The sequence below is a fragment of the Mercurialis annua genome, linkage group LG2, assembly GCF_937616625.2.
Source record: "Mercurialis annua linkage group LG2, ddMerAnnu1.2, whole genome shotgun sequence".
Classification (NCBI taxonomy): domain Eukaryota; kingdom Viridiplantae; phylum Streptophyta; class Magnoliopsida; order Malpighiales; family Euphorbiaceae; genus Mercurialis; species Mercurialis annua.
This window is the reverse complement of record NC_065571.1, coordinates 9,401,120-9,416,628: the sequence shown is the minus strand read 5'-3', so window position 1 is coordinate 9,416,628 and position 15,509 is coordinate 9,401,120. Positions and strand designations below refer to the sequence as shown.

Genomic DNA, 15,509 nt, shown 5'->3' with positions numbered 1-15,509 from the left:
TGCCGTATTGACCACAGCTAAAAAGCTGAGATACTACTTCCAAAGTCACAACGTTGTGGTAAGAACAAATCAACCATTGCGAAAGGCGATCCAACGACCAGAAACCTCCGGAAGATTAGTCCACTGGTCCATCCAACTCAGCGAACACGACATAAGATACGAACCTCGCCCGACTCTGAAAGCACAAGCTTTGGCGGACTTCGTAGCAGAAATAACTCCAACCGAGACTGGCCAACCCAAACCAGCCTTGGTATGGGAACTCCACGTAGATGGAGCATCGAATGAAAAAGGAGCTGGAGCAGGAGCCATCCTCAAAGGACCCGAAAAAATCAAGATCGAATATGGAGTAAACATCCAATTCGCCGCCAGCAACAATGTAGCTGAGTATGAAGCCCTAATCGCACGCCTCGGCCTCGCATTAGAAATAAGAACGGAAATCCTAAAGATCTATAGCGACTCCCAGCTGGTGGTAAATCAGGTCAAGGGAGAATATCAAGCCAAAGAAACAGGGATGATCGAATACCTGAGTCAAGTCAAAACACAGCTCCAACAGCTGGAAGCACAAGGAGGACAATGGGAAATCATTCAAATCCCGAGAGAGGAAAACACCGAAGCCGACGCCATCGCCAAATCAGCGTCAGAACTCGGAGATCTATTCACTAAAATGCAGTTGACCCAAAGGAACACCTAAATTATGACAGACCTCTACGATCAAAGACTCTAAGGGAAACCTAAGACCCGCTAAAAGCTGCTCATGAAAAATTACTATCTTGGAAGGCGAATCGGTGCTATGATTCGCCCGACACGATTTTGCTGGTCTCAGAATAACATACGACTCAGGAAAGTCAAATTCCTCGGCATACCCAAGTATCTGTTCTCTTGACAAGGAGCTCCGGGTATATTCTAGCTCGTCACGAGCACCCTTCGCCCCCTCAGTTACTTCTGACATTTTAAAATTTTTAAAATGGGGGGGAAACACGGAATGATGATGAAATTAAAACTCTAAAAGATCAAAAGAAAGGAAAAGACGAAGAACAAGACGAAGAACAAGAAGAACAGAAGGAATAAAATCAAAATTGAAGAACTACCAGGAAATTAAATTAGAGAAAAGGTAAAATACCTCGCAAGCAAATACGCAGGATCAAAAGAAAGGTAAGGAGCAACTTGAAAACGAGGAATCTTGACAGCAGAAGAAGGAAACCCACAAAAAGCTTGAAGAAATCGAAGGTTAGCAGTTGCAGAGAAAGCAAAGGTTGAAAAAGAAAGAAAATGAAAGAAAATGAGCAATTATATAGCCTGAACCAAAGAAACTGAAAAGACGAGATCCCATAATTACAAATACTAATAGCGCACGAAGACACTTGTCATTCATCCAGTCATAACCCTCTACTGATGGACAACACGTGGCAACACAGAATCTTACTAAAGAAGAAACGTCACCCACAAACATATGAAACGACTCGCCCGGAATACAAAACGACCCGCCCGTATAAAAGAACTCAGCTCCGAAAAAGCTAAAATCCACTAAGGCATAAATGCCAAACTACTTCAGCTCACTTGCGGGGGGGCTAATGATGGATACCGAATCCTACTGTAAGTATAATGGAGCCGAGTTGCAGGAGATCTACTCTCAGATGACACCGGACTCCCCCTGAAGACCGAAAAGGTATGAAGGAGATGCCGAATCTCTAAGATTCGGTAACACGCTAATAAAGACCGAATCCCACATGATCCGCCAAGAGCGCGTCAGGCCCGGGATTCGGGGTAAACGACTAAATATGGAAATCTTGTCCTATTTGGACACAAACACTACATATGGAAGGATAAGCTCTACTTTAGGAAGATAAGACTATTTAGGAAGACGTTCCTAAATAGGACTCTTATCAGATTAAGGTAGATCCCGACAAATCAGGAGAATCTCTACGATACGGCCGAATCCCTACAAAGTAGGATTCACCTGCCTAATACAACTCTGCTAGGTATATTCGACTACTATAAAAGGAGCACGAGGTATGCCTAGAATCACAATTACATTCATATACTCAAAACGCTGCTCAAAGCTCTAGACTGACTTTAGCATCGGAGAGTTAATCGGACAACCACCGTCCGGTTAGCTTCTACCCTGTTTTGCAGGTTCACTCACCGGTTCAGAAGGCAGACTCCATCAATTTGGATGTTTTTAATATTTTGTGCCAAGTTGAAGGGTAAAGTGATCTTTTGTTCCTATTAAAATTTAAATAAAATGTCAGTTTGCACTCATTGCAGTTCGAACCTAGAACTTCTCCTTTGCATTGTCCATGTACCATTACTCTTTAATAATGTATAAAAGAGCATGTAAACTAAATATTATTCTATTAAAATAGTTAATTATAAATAATATATTATTATAAAACACTAATAAGATATTCTACTTTTTAAATTAGAAAAATATAGTGGCGTGGTGGTCGGATCCGAAATGGTCGTGGTCATATATGTAATAGTTGAACCCGCTATGGTCTGTGTAAATTTAATATAAACTCAATGTAAGCTTGATGTCAACTTTAAGTAAATAATTTAAACAAATTTTTATTGGACTGGTTATAACTTTAAATTAACTTATTTTAATTACATTAATACTAAAATAAATAAAATATAAATTAAATATTAACTTAAAATAAACTAAATTAAAATAATTTTTTATTGAATTTAATAATAACTTATTCTTATTAAATTAATTACCTAAAAATTAAATTAAGATTTTGTATGTTATAAAAAACAAAATAAAATAAAATCAGGGACTTAAGATATGAGATATTAAATATTTAATTAAAATTTTAAATTTAAATTTAAAATTTTAAATTCGAATCCATACATTTTTTTTAAATCCATGCATTTAAATAAACGCTAATTTATTGAAGTATGTATATATAGATAAGAAAAGGGCAGGTGTATCATGATTTAAGCCCCAAATGTACCTTTCAAACCCTATAATTCATTTCAGAAAATAAAGAAGATCATTTTTCTTAACTTTGTATAAGCATATTCATTCAATCTAATTCATCAAAAAAAAAAAAATCAATCTAAGGCCATGTTTGGTCAATAATAATAAAACTCCATCAATTTCTCTTCACAAACCAAATCACTCTCCATGTTTTCCTTTCTCTTCTTCCGTCTTTCCATTACTTTCCTTCTGCTTTCTCTTCTTCATGTTCTTGCTTCTGCAAATAATACTACACAAGCAATTTCTCTTCTAAAATGGAAAAATACGCTCGATTCTTCAACCCGATCCGCCTTGTCTTCTTGGGTTGGTGACAGCCCCTGTAATTCTTCTTGGACTGGTATTTCTTGCGACGACTCTGGATCCGTCGCTAATATAACTCTGCCAAGTTATGGTCTGAAAGGTACTCTTCAGAATCTCACCTTCATTTCATTTCCCCGTCTGAGGTTTCTTAACCTCACCAACAACTCTATCCATGGCGGATTTCCTTCTCAAATCGGCGATCTTTTAAAACTCGACACGCTTGACTTGTCGAATAATGAAATCTCAGATTCGATTCCTCAAGAAATCGGAAAGTTAAGCTCTGCTACTTACATTGATTTATCAAACAATCGTCTATCCGGTGTAATTCCCAATTCTATCGGAAACTTGACAGAGCTTTCGGTTCTTTATCTTGGTCAGAATCAACTTTCCGGTTCAATACCTGAAGATATCGGAATGTTAAAGTCGCTCACTGATTTTCAGTTATCATCTAATTTTCTGACCGGCTCAATTCCACCTTCTATAGGGAACTTGTCAAACCTGTCAATTCTTTATCTTGACGACAACAAACTCTCCGGTTTCATACCTCAAGAAATCGGAAAATTGAGATCCTTAAGTGAACTCGCGTTGTTAAACAATAATCTGACCGGTTCAATTCCGTCTTCCATAGGAAACCTGACGAACCTCGAGATGCTTATTCTTTTCAACAACTCACTCTCTGGTTCCATACCTCAAGAAATTGGAAAATTGAAATCTCTCACTCACCTTGTATTATCATTCAATTTTTTCACAGGTTCAGTCCCGGCTTCCATAGGGAGCCTGACAAATCTATCAGAACTCTATTTCGGTAGCAATAAACTTACTGGAATACTTCCTTTAGAGCTTAATAGTCTTACTCATTTAAAAGCTTTTGATGCATTTTCTAATAAAATAAGCGGCCGTTTACCTGAAAACGTCTGCCTCGGCGGAATACTGGTGTATTTTTCTGTTCAAGACAGTAATTTCAGCGGTTCAGTACCGAGAACATTGAAAAATTGCAGCAGCTTATGGAGGATGCAGCTTCAGAAAAATCAACTCACCGGGAATATATCTGAAGATTTCGGCGTGTACCCGCTTTTGACCTATATGGATATCAGTGATAATAAATTTTACGGTGAGCTTTCTTGGAAATTTGAAGAGTTTCATAATTTGTCAACCTTCAGAATCTCAAACAATAATATATCTGGTCGAATTCCAACTCAACTCGTCGAGGCAACCCAATTGCAGTTACTTGATCTTTCATCAAATCAGTTAGTAGGAGAGATTCCGAAGGAATTTGCGAAGTTGAAGCTGATAAAACTATCTATATATTATATAATTGAGAGGATCAACGGAGGCCTCTCATTGATTTCTATAAAATAGAGCACCCTCATTGATTCTCATCAAATAGAGCATTCTCATTAGTTCCCACCTTTTTTAAAACACTCATATTTATTTAATTTTATAAATCTCTTTTAATTTACATTAACTTTCCAACATGTATTTCTCTGCATTACGTTTCTCTGCATTCCAAACTCTACCAAATTTCAGCAAACCTCATTCCATCTTCAAGCAAAAATCAGCAAACAATTCAAGCCCAAATCAGCTAAAAAAACCAAGGTCAAATTCTCTGCACTGCATGTAACTAAATCAAAGACTTTGCCAAATTTTAGCGAACCTCATTCCATCTTCAAGCAAAAACCAGCAAACAGGTTTTTATTTAGGGTTTAAATATTTTTAGCTGATGAAAAATAATTTGCTTTATCGTCTTTAGTGATTTTACTCCCATAGGTCACTATATTCATAAGATTGCAATCTGCAAAAGAGACTTCTGCCGCAACATTATTTACATATTCAGGTAACTAATATGCTAATTCGAGCTTTGAGTTGAGCGTTTCAACTTCTGAGCATTTCATCTTCAGCGTTTTACCTTATACTTTAATTGTCAAGTAACTAATCTGACTTTATTTTAAACTTTTCTATAACCTTTCGTTATGTTTACATTTAGGACATCCTTTGGCTCTTTTGTAGCAATCTGGCCTATTCTTTTAATATGGCACCAAGAAAAAGAAAAATCATAGCAACAACCAATATATATATACAGGTGAGTATTAATTTATTTTAATATATACTGTCATTGAATTGATACTTATTATTCAGTTAAAGTTTTTTTTAATCTGGATTTGATTGCATGAATATAATACTGAATTTATTGAATAATTTAGTTTGTAAATATAATGTACCAATACTTCTAATTTTATGACATGGCCTTGAAGTACATGTTTGTTGTGTTTGTCCATATGACAAGGAAATTATTCAGGTAATTTACGCACTTCCTTTTGATGCTTTGTATGTTTATTAGTAGAATTTAAAATATTACTATGTGATTTCATCGTGGTGTATCAATTGTATCAATAAATCTAAAAAGCAGATCCAATTTCCTTCATAAAATGAAAAGGAGTTTATGAAATCATCCAAATGATATCAAATATAGACTACCTTCAAATTTATGAATTTAAATTTTTGGATTTCAAGCTTACACAACCATGATGTCAATCCTGTTCTTGATCCTAACAACAAACAAAAGGTGATTTAGCAGTTCATATCAAATCTACAGGGTAAAATCTTTTAAGTAGTTGTTAGTTTACAAATCTGACAATCTTTGCTTGCTAAGGCTATTGTATGGAGTATTCGCAGCTGACAAATAAAGAGTAAGTCTATTTTTTATGATTTACTGATAGCTGTTTTTATCGTAATGTAGAACACTATAAATTCCGAATCGGTTCCAGTCTATAGAATGAAGTACTAAACTATACAAATTTCAATAATTCCTTAAGCGTCAATTGAGTTTTAGTGATGTGTTGGCAATTCCTGATGTTAATGCTGATCAATGATCATAGAGTTTTTAAATTTTGGAAACGAACTTAAAAGGAGGCGATTTTGTTCTATAGCTCATGTCATGTGGAAAGGAATAATTGAAATGGAGAAGATTTGAGATCGTAATAAAGATTTCAAATGAGTTTAATTGAAATTTGCTTATATAACCTCTTACCTTATTTAACTTGAATTTGTTGGTCAACATGCTTTCTTTTGTTTGATTCAATTTTTTCATTTTGTCATGATTTTACCTCTTTTGATCTCTGGAGTTGAATTCAAAGAAATCAATTTGAAAAGAATTATATGATTTCCTTTTCACATCCTAGCTTATTTAATTTATTCAAAATCGTTTCACTTTTTTTTAATTTTCCTTTTAGTTATTTGGATAGATTTTAATTTGTTAAACTTGTGTTACTTTAGCTGGTTGTTAAGCAGAAAATGGGAGTCTGTTGAAGGATTTTTCCAAGTTTCCTATTGAGCTGACAACAAAATGATGCCTATTTGTTCTGCTACCCCAAGATGTTCTTCTCATTCCCAGGTAACATAGAACTTCCATTATCACTGCCTCTATAGTATAACTTATTTTCTTATGTCATCGTTTTTCGTATGAGGTTTATCATTTTATTTGAACGTCTTATATTTTAGTTTTGAAATAATTGAAGTTTTTATCTGCATTATTTTTTGAATTCAGAATCATATAAATAGTTGTTGATTATTGAGATAAAATTGGAACTCCTTTTGTCACTTATATAAATTTTAGGTTGATTTACTGTTTTTAATTCTGAATCATATATATTTGAGCTGTTGATTAATATTTTTTGCCACACATAAGTTGTCATACAATCGATCAAACTATTAGACGGATGAATTCCAATTTTTATATTTTTGGTTTTAGTATGATAAATTTATTTAGCTGACTCATTCTTTTATCTATAGCTTCACCCGTTAATATAGTAGTAAAATTTTACTGAGTTGTATTTAAGGTGAACTCAGTTTTTTTAAATCATTTAACTAATATTATCTTTAAAAAAAGTGATCTTCAAAAGGCACAACTCACAGGTATGCTATTTTAATTAGTTTTAAGAGTAATAAGTATTGTCATTTGTACTTGCACTTTAATATTTAATCCCAAAATTTCAAATTAGTAGTCAGAAATATAGATTAGCTCCAGTTGCTTTGTAATGCAAACGATTTTCTTTTTACATAAAAAGTGATAAAACAATCAAGAACAGAATAGGTATATGGGGAGAGGCAATTTTTGTGTAACATGCTAAAAATAAATAAGAACTGGAACTCCAGTTGTTGGAAGTAGGGGTGTGCATTCGGTTCAAACCGAACCGAACCGAACCGAATTTTGGTCTTTTTTAAAAACCGAACCGAACCGAAATTTTAGGAAAAGAAAAAAATTCAAACCGAACCGAACCGAACCAGTCGGTTCGGTCGGTTATTTCGGTTCGGTTCGGTTATTTCGGTTCGGTTTACATAGAAATCTGTCTGAAATATTTTTTAACTCAAAACCGAACCGAACCGACCAACCGAAATTTCTTTGAAATCTCAAACCGAACCGAACCGAATTTGTCGGTTCGGTTCGGTTTTTCGGTTTCGGTTCGGTTTTGCACACCCCTAGTTGGAAGGGGTAAATTGATAGTGTTTTTCAGTTTGACTTAAAGTTTCTGATCAGCTATCATATAATTTGATATTATCTATTATTGTAATGCATTCTTTACAAATATTATCGGAGTTATAACATCTATCAAAAACAAAAAAGAAGTTGGCTACAACAACAAAACAATAAGACAAATTGAAATGCTAATTGAAGGATAATATTCATTATTTAAAAAAAAAATATCAAATATATATAGCTGCTCTTTAAAGTTAACGTTTAAAAATTATCAAGTTTAATTATTTTGATATTTTTATTTAAAAAGACTGAAAAGGCAACAGTGACATTATGGAGATCGACAAGCGACAATATAGATTGGAAATCTTTAAAAGAGACGTTTGGTCTTTTGGTAGCTATTATAACATCAAACACGATGTCAATGTTTAAAAATAAAATTTTAACTAAATAAAATTTTATTAGATTACAAATTGTACCAAATCATAATTATTAACTATCTATATTTTTCATTGATAAAACACGGGGCAATTGTTATTTTCAACTACAAATGCAACCAAAGTCTACATAAATTTAGAGATTCCAAAAGTACAAGCCATGATTGAAAGGTATGTCATTCTTACATTTTGAAAGAATATGAATCTGAAAATACATATTAATTTTTATAGTTGTTTTGCATATCCTAAAATCAAGTGAAACCTCGGGTCGAATGAAAATCATGGATGATGATAATAATAGAACAATAGTTTTACAAGATGATTCAGCCATAAATCGAAAAACAATTCAACAAATACTAATTATCAAAAAATAATTCAACAAATACTCGAAATTATGGACAATCCAGAAGATAAAGTAACAAATACTTAAATTAATGAATTTAATTATTTCTAAATATTGATATACTTATTATTATATATAGGAACCACGGGATTTTACTGTTCGAGCAAAAATCGAAAAGATTCAAAGTGAATTTGGGTGGTTCTACATTGCTTGCAACAGGTGTCAATCTAAATTAAAGAAGGAAGAAATTACATTTACATGCGACAATTGCGATAAAAAATTGCATTTACCCATCATGAGGTATGGGAAAAAATTAACACAAAAAATTAATTAGTTAATTTATATACAATTATTGACAAATGTATTTTCTACAGATACAAAATACAAGTGGAAGTCAATGATAATACAACGACAACAACGTTTGTAATATTCGACAATGACGCAAAGAAACTTCTAAATATGACTACAGAAAAATTGTCTATAAAACTCCAAAAAGATTTTAATATTCCAAAAGAGTTACAGAATTTAATCGGAAAATGGTTCCTTTTAAAATAAACGTGAATGAATGGAATTTGAAAAAAAGATACCAAATTTTTAGTGTGATAAGAATATTTTTGGAGGAGCAAGAAAACCAAAAATAAAAATCACAACAGCAAACAGTTCAGGTAAATTACATATCATTTAGAGTAATTAATGTAATTAAATTTATTATATTACACAACATGCAGCAGTTCATATTTTTCAAACTTTCATCAACGAAACAAAACAGAATATCAAGAAGGAAAAGGAAACAATCTCAACGGAAACAGACAAAGAATCAAATTCAGAGACTCAAAGTGAAGAAAATTTAGAAAATGATTTCGAAAGTGATGAGGACAAAGCTGGCAAAGAAATAAATGGAGCTGTAAATAGTCAAAAAAGAAGTCGAAATCGAACATATATCCAAAGAAGAATTTCATTACAAATCAAAATATAAAAGACGGAAGATGAGAGTTGCCAAATAAAAGTGGCATTGGTTACAACGTTTTTTTTACATTTTTTTATGAACTTAATAATTTATTTTCTTTCAACAAAATTAATCGTGTATATTTTAATTTATTAATTATGAAAGTTAAAAATCCGAAAAGTTAAATGTTCATATGAATGTTGATATTAAATTTTCGGTAGAAAGATTGAATTTTTATTCCTGGATGATTAGATTCCCACGATTGTAAATGTACGAAGAAACAAATCATCGTTAAAATATAAATTGTCCATCTCTAACTAAACTGATTTAGTAAACATAAAGAAAAAAATAGACAAAATTTCAAAATTTGATGAATATCGTAAAGTATTGAGAAGTATGGTACCTGAACCACATTTCATTATCAGAAGTAACTGCAAACAAATTTGTAGAGAAACAAAAGAAGGCCATTGAAGAGATAAACATCAAATTCCAATGGAAGAAGGAAAATGCAAAAAATATATCGTAGATATTCAGTATTTTAAAATAATTCATTATTAGGATTGTTAGATGGATTTTTATTTTTTTATTAGATCATAAATTACGAATTTTATTTTTTTAAGAATTATTTACATTACTTTTTCAAAATTTAATCACTCTCAAACTATATATAAATTTGATTCCGCGCAAATGCGCGGGCTTTCGACTAGTTTCTGAATAATAACAATCTTTCAGGTGTTATTCCTACAGAGATAGGATCGCTGTCTGAACTTGCGAATCTTAACTTGGGAGCTAACAAGCTAAGTGGCGCAATTCCGAAGCAAATTGGAGAGAACTCAAAATTGTTATTCTTGAATTTCAGCAAGAATGAGTTTACGGATAGTATTCCTTCAGAGTTGAGTAATTTATTGACTCTTGAAAGTCTTGACCTCAGCCGGAATTATTTGGCGAAAGAAATACCGTCGCAATTGGCCAAGTTGAGGAGTCTGGAGACATTGAATCTCTCTTATAATTCTCTCTCGGGTGAAATTCCGGCGAGTTTCGATAATTTGTTGAGCTTGACGGTGGTGAATCTTTCATACAATGAGTTAGAGGGAGAAATTCCCAACATTAAAGCTTTTCAAGAAGCTTCATTTGATGCACTCAGAGGAAACAGAGGATTGTGCGGTAATAACAGTAAATTGCAAGCTTGTTTTTCTCTTACCGGAAACAAATTCACCGGGAAAAAGAACAATAAGGTATTGAATATTGTTTTACCAGTCTTGGGCGGTCTACTTTTATTATTTGTTTTAGTCGGAATCGGAGGTTTCTTGATCCTCAAGAAAAGAACGAGAAACAAAAATGATCAGAAAGAAGAAGAGTTAAATTATGATGCAATATGGAGTCCTTACGACGAAAATATAAAGTACAAACAAATTTCTGAAGCGACAGAGGGATTCAACTCGAAGTATTGCATTGGCATTGGAGGATACGGAGCTGTCTACAAAGCAGCGCTGGAGACAGGGCGGGTGTTTGCTGTAAAGAAACTTCATCAGTCGCATAATGGCGAAGAAATAGCGGATCTGAAAGCTTTCAGAAGCGAGATTTCTATATTAACAAACATTCGTCATCGGAATATTGTGAAGTTACATGGATTCTGTTGGCATGCCAAATGCTCGTTTTTGATTTATGAGTACATAGAAAGAGGAAGTCTGAGGAAGGTATTGAGTGACGGAGAGGAAGCAATGGAGTTTGATTGGAGTAAGAGGCTAAATGTTGTAAAAGGAATAGCTAATGCGGTGTCGTATATGCATAACGATTGCTCTCCTCCGATTGTTCATCGAGATATTTCTAGCAATAATGTTCTGTTGGATTTAGAATTTGAAGCACGAGTGTCAGATTTTGGAACAGCTCGATTGTTGATGCCGGACTCGTCGAATTGGACTTCATTTGCAGGGACATTTGGGTACACAGCTCCAGGTACATTCACATTTTGGTTTCATTTCAATTCTTTTATCATGAGTAAAAGGAAAAATGAATTAATCTGCACACAATTTTTTATTTATTTATTAATATACATAATTTTTAAATTTTATAACTTTGGATTATTGTTTTTTTAAATCTTAGAGTCTTAAAACCAAATTAAATCATACTAGTCGGTTTAGTTTAGTTTTTTATTTATTCAATTTGTACTAAAAATAAACTAAATGTTTTATTTCAACCGAACTGAAAACATTACTCATGAAATCAGATAAAATCTTTAATTCCAAAGAAATTAAAGTCGGGTCCATACATTAAAAACAAAAAAAAGTATGACTATGAAAATATAATACTATGAAAGTTCAGCGACTCTTAAAATTATTTTTATCCGACGATTGCTATAAACTTGAGCTTCATCTTTCTCGGACATGTTTTGTAGAGTTAGCATACACGATGATAGTCAGCGAAAAATGCGACGTATACAGCTTTGGCGTGGTGGCGCTAGAGATACTACTGGGAATGCACCCGGGTGATCTCATTTCATCACTTGCATCGGCTCCGCTAAATGAACAACGAACACTGCTGAAGAACGTGATTGACCAACGCTTGCCGACGCCTCAAGACGGAGTTGGTGAAGGACTAATCCATGTTGTAATGCTCGCATTTGCTTGTCTCAATTCCAATCCCCAATCTCGTCCAACTATGAGTCAAGTTTCTTCATTCTTAGCAGCGAAATGGAAACCATCGACAGAACCATTTTCATCGATAAGATTGGCAGATGTTTTGATGTGTGGAAATCTTTTAAGTAGCCAAATCGATCCTTGAAAGAATTGTTGTCATGTATTGAAATTTATTAGTCTTATTCCGCCTTGTATCATTAACCATATGCTTCGTGTGGCTTTAAATAAAATAGGACCCTAGACCGATTGAAAAATGTAAAATTACTGTATATATTTTCTTTATTGACATCAATCAGATATCTACATATATGTTAGTTTTGTAATTAGTTCAGGTAATTTAAAAATTGCACACCAAAAACCGAACTAATTACAGAACTGATTTATTCTAGTTATATAAATTTAATAAAAAAATTGAACTATTACGTTGGTCGGTTTGATTTGATTAAGGTTGATAGTTTTAGTGATTGTAGGAGACACAAGGCTTCAGATTTTTGTTATTGCCGCACAGGTTACTGTTATTTTGAAGTGACTCAAATGGAGCTTCTTGGAAAGCTCTAGTATGCGGAATTGGACCTTCTAACTCATTGTAGGATATATCCACCGCCGTCAAGCTTGTTAAAGAATCAAAACTTCCTGGAATGGAACCCGACAGAGAATTATGTGAGAGGTTCAATGTCTCCAATATCTGCAAGTTTCCGAGCTGTTGTGGAATCTTTTCTGATAACAAATTGTAACTGAGATCAAGACTTTCAAGAGAATTTATGTTCCCAATCTCGAAAGGAATACTCTCTGAAAACCGATTCTTGCTTAGATTCAAATACAATAGTTTCGTGCAATCCCCAAGTTTTTCAGGAATTTCTCCACTCAGATTATTTCCTGCCAAGTTTAGAATCGTGACTTCAGATAACATTCCAATTTCGTCAGGAATGCTACCGGAAAGCTTGTTATCATCAAGAGAAAGCTCCAACAATTTCAATTTCCCAAACTCCTTAGGAATCTCCCCCGTAAGCAGATTGGACGAAAGATGAAGTGACTGCAACTGATTTGCATTTCCAATTCCAGCCGGAATTTTGCCAGAAATGTTATTATCAGAGAGTATCAGAGTCGATAAGTTTCCGAAATTTTTCCATTTCCATGAAAGCTCACCATATAATCTATTACCACTCAAATCCAAATACCTCAATCCCGAATTTACCCCAAAACTTTTAGATATATTACCTGACAGTTGATTTCCCTCGAGTCGAGCTCGCGTCAAGGTGCTACATTTTCTCAGGCTTCTCGGAATGGGACCGGTAAAATTATTATCGTTAACACCCAAAGCAATCAGGCTTCCACTGATGCATATGTCTTCTGGTAAAGGTCCAGTAAATCTATTTGCATTTATTACAAGAACTTGCAAAGAGGTAAAATTATTCATCTCTAAAGGCAAAGGTCCAGAAAATTCATTGAATTCAAGAAACAGATTGGTTAGCTTTGTCAGCTTTCCGATTACTTGAATCGAACCGGTAAACGAGTTATTACTAAGATAAAGAGCAGTTAAATTAGTTAAATTTCCTAAAGAAGATGGGAGTGGACCAGTGAGATTATTGTATGAAAAAGCAATGTCAGTAAGAGTTGACAATTTTCCAATTTCCTGAGGAATTGAACCTGAGAGTTGATTCTGATTCAGATGAAGAACAGACAGATTTGTCAAGTTTCCTATAGAAGTTGGGATAGAACCAGTGAGAGAATTTGTTGACAAATCAATTTCAGTGGCAGATTTCATTAGTCCAATTTCTTCAGGTATTGAACCAGAAATCAGACACAAATGAATGTACAAAATTGGCAATTGTGTCAGATTTCCAATAGTAGCTGGGATTGAACCGTTAAGAAATGTATTGGATAAGTCAACGTACATCAAAGATCTAAGCATTCCAATTTCATCAGGAATTGGACCAGAGATTTCATTAACAGAGATATCAAGAACATTAAGCTTGGTTAAATTCCCTATTGCTTCAGGAAGTTTTCCATAAAATGAGTTATTACTAATATTAAACCTGAAGAGATTAGGAAAAGATGAGAAGCTGAAACTCTGAAGAGTACCTTTTAAACCAGTATCTCTCAGGCTGATATTGGTCACACTTCCGGCCGCATTGCAATGCAGACCGAACCAAGAATCGCAGGAATTGGTTGAATTCCAAGAAGATAAGACGGATTGACTTGGATTATCAAGAGTTGATTTCCATCGGAGAAGAGCATCAGCTTCTGCAACTTCAATTTTAGTGGCGGTAAGGCTAACGAGATGTAAATAGAGCACGAGAATGGAAATGATTATGAAGAGGGGTTTCTGCAGTGCTGCCATGTCTAGATGAGTAGATTACGAGGAAGGAAGATGAAGAAGATGATGTGCATAAAATACTAAAATGCTACGTTTTTTAAGGAAGAAACTTTTATACTTTGTGGTGATGCTTCAAAGTCAACAATCTATTTTTAGATAATAAATGAAGTAAATATGATAGCCATAGGGACATTGATGGAAATGCATGAGAAAATTTTGAGAGGTTAACTGATCATCAAAGTCAGCAGAAGGTTCCTCAGAAAAGAAAAAGTCAGCAGAACTCATTTATATATGTTTCTTGTATTAGTTAGAAACATATATTATTATTAAATTATATATATATACTATATATAAAAACACGGATGGGGGATAGGCAAATTTACTGAATAATCCTTTTCAGCTTACTACTAAATAAAGGTTTTATAGTCATTAACTAATTAGTTATTTAATTAATCACTATTGTAATTAAAGTCCTAATTAGAATAGGTAGTTAAATTATCTCCAATTTAGATTTTAGTATGTAGAAAATAACTAAATTGTCTCCAAATTAATAGGAATACCTATCTTTTAGTTTGATTGAACTATAAAATTAAAATACTGTATTTAGTCAATTTAATATTATTTAAATTTCTATCTTATTATTTTTAAAGATATTATTAATAAAATTAAGTTAATTATTTAATTATGGTTACTATAAAACCAAAAGAAAAATAAATTCAGTATGAAAAAAAAATTAATAACCGAATATATTATATTTATCTATCTATCTATAACTATCTTATATTTCTGTTCTTTATAAAACCAAATTGCTGATTACTGCATTGCGTGTGCATCTGATGGTATCAACCTTCTTGATAAGTCGTGCTTTGGAGGCAACATGGCTATGAAGCTCGATATTAGGAAAGCTTTTGATACGGTTGATTGGAATTTTATTCTTGATGTTTTAGAAGCTTTTGGTTTCTCGCTTCAGTTCCGAGATTGGATTCTAAACATTTTTTCTTCATCTAGAATTTCAATCATGATTAATGGAAACACTAAAGGTTACTTCGCTTGTTCTCGTGGTGTTCGCCAGGGAGACC

General features: G+C 33.4%; 2 protein-coding genes and 1 long non-coding RNA gene across 3 annotated transcripts; 2 read left to right on the top strand and 1 right to left on the bottom strand.

Moving 5' to 3' along the window:
- Window positions 1-2,987: 2,987 nt before the first annotated feature.
- On the top strand, window positions 2,988-12,405 carry LOC126668135 (MDIS1-interacting receptor like kinase 2-like). The gene is made up of 10 exons (XM_056104616.1): window positions 2,988-4,633; window positions 4,808-4,897; window positions 5,048-5,114; window positions 5,533-5,576; window positions 8,671-8,831; window positions 8,906-8,954; window positions 9,130-9,196; window positions 9,260-9,435; window positions 10,185-11,433; window positions 11,873-12,405. Exons 1-10 carry the CDS (start codon window positions 3,128-3,130, stop codon window positions 12,256-12,258), a joined length of 3,795 nt encoding a protein of 1,264 aa, XP_055960591.1. The 5' UTR covers window positions 2,988-3,127; the 3' UTR covers window positions 12,259-12,405.
- On the top strand, window positions 8,653-9,963 carry LOC130015060 (uncharacterized). Its single transcript, XR_008790073.1, has 3 exons — window positions 8,653-8,831; window positions 8,906-9,196; window positions 9,301-9,963. It is a non-coding gene; the product is annotated as an uncharacterized LOC130015060 (long non-coding RNA).
- On the bottom strand, window positions 12,360-14,490 carry LOC126667800 (MDIS1-interacting receptor like kinase 2-like). Its single transcript, XM_050360889.2, has one exon. The coding sequence runs from the start codon at window positions 14,452-14,454 to the stop codon at window positions 12,571-12,573; it is 1,884 nt and encodes a 627-aa protein (XP_050216846.1). The 5' UTR covers window positions 14,455-14,490; the 3' UTR covers window positions 12,360-12,570.
- Window positions 14,491-15,509: the final 1,019 nt, after the last annotated feature.

Coding starts and splice junctions, on each gene's coding strand:
- LOC126667800 (XM_050360889.2), bottom strand. CDS start 14,454: ATGGCAGCACTGCAGAAACCCCTCTTCATAATCATTTCCATTCTCGTG.
- LOC126668135 (XM_056104616.1), top strand. CDS start 3,128: ATGTTTTCCTTTCTCTTCTTCCGTCTTTCCATTACTTTCCTTCTGCTT. Junction 4,634..4,807: donor GCCTCTCATTGATTTCTATA/AAATAGAGCACC, acceptor ACCAAATTTCAG/CAAACCTCATTCCATCTTCA. Junction 5,115..5,532: donor AACATTATTTACATATTCAG/GTAACTAATATG, acceptor ATGGCCTTGAAG/TACATGTTTGTTGTGTTTGT.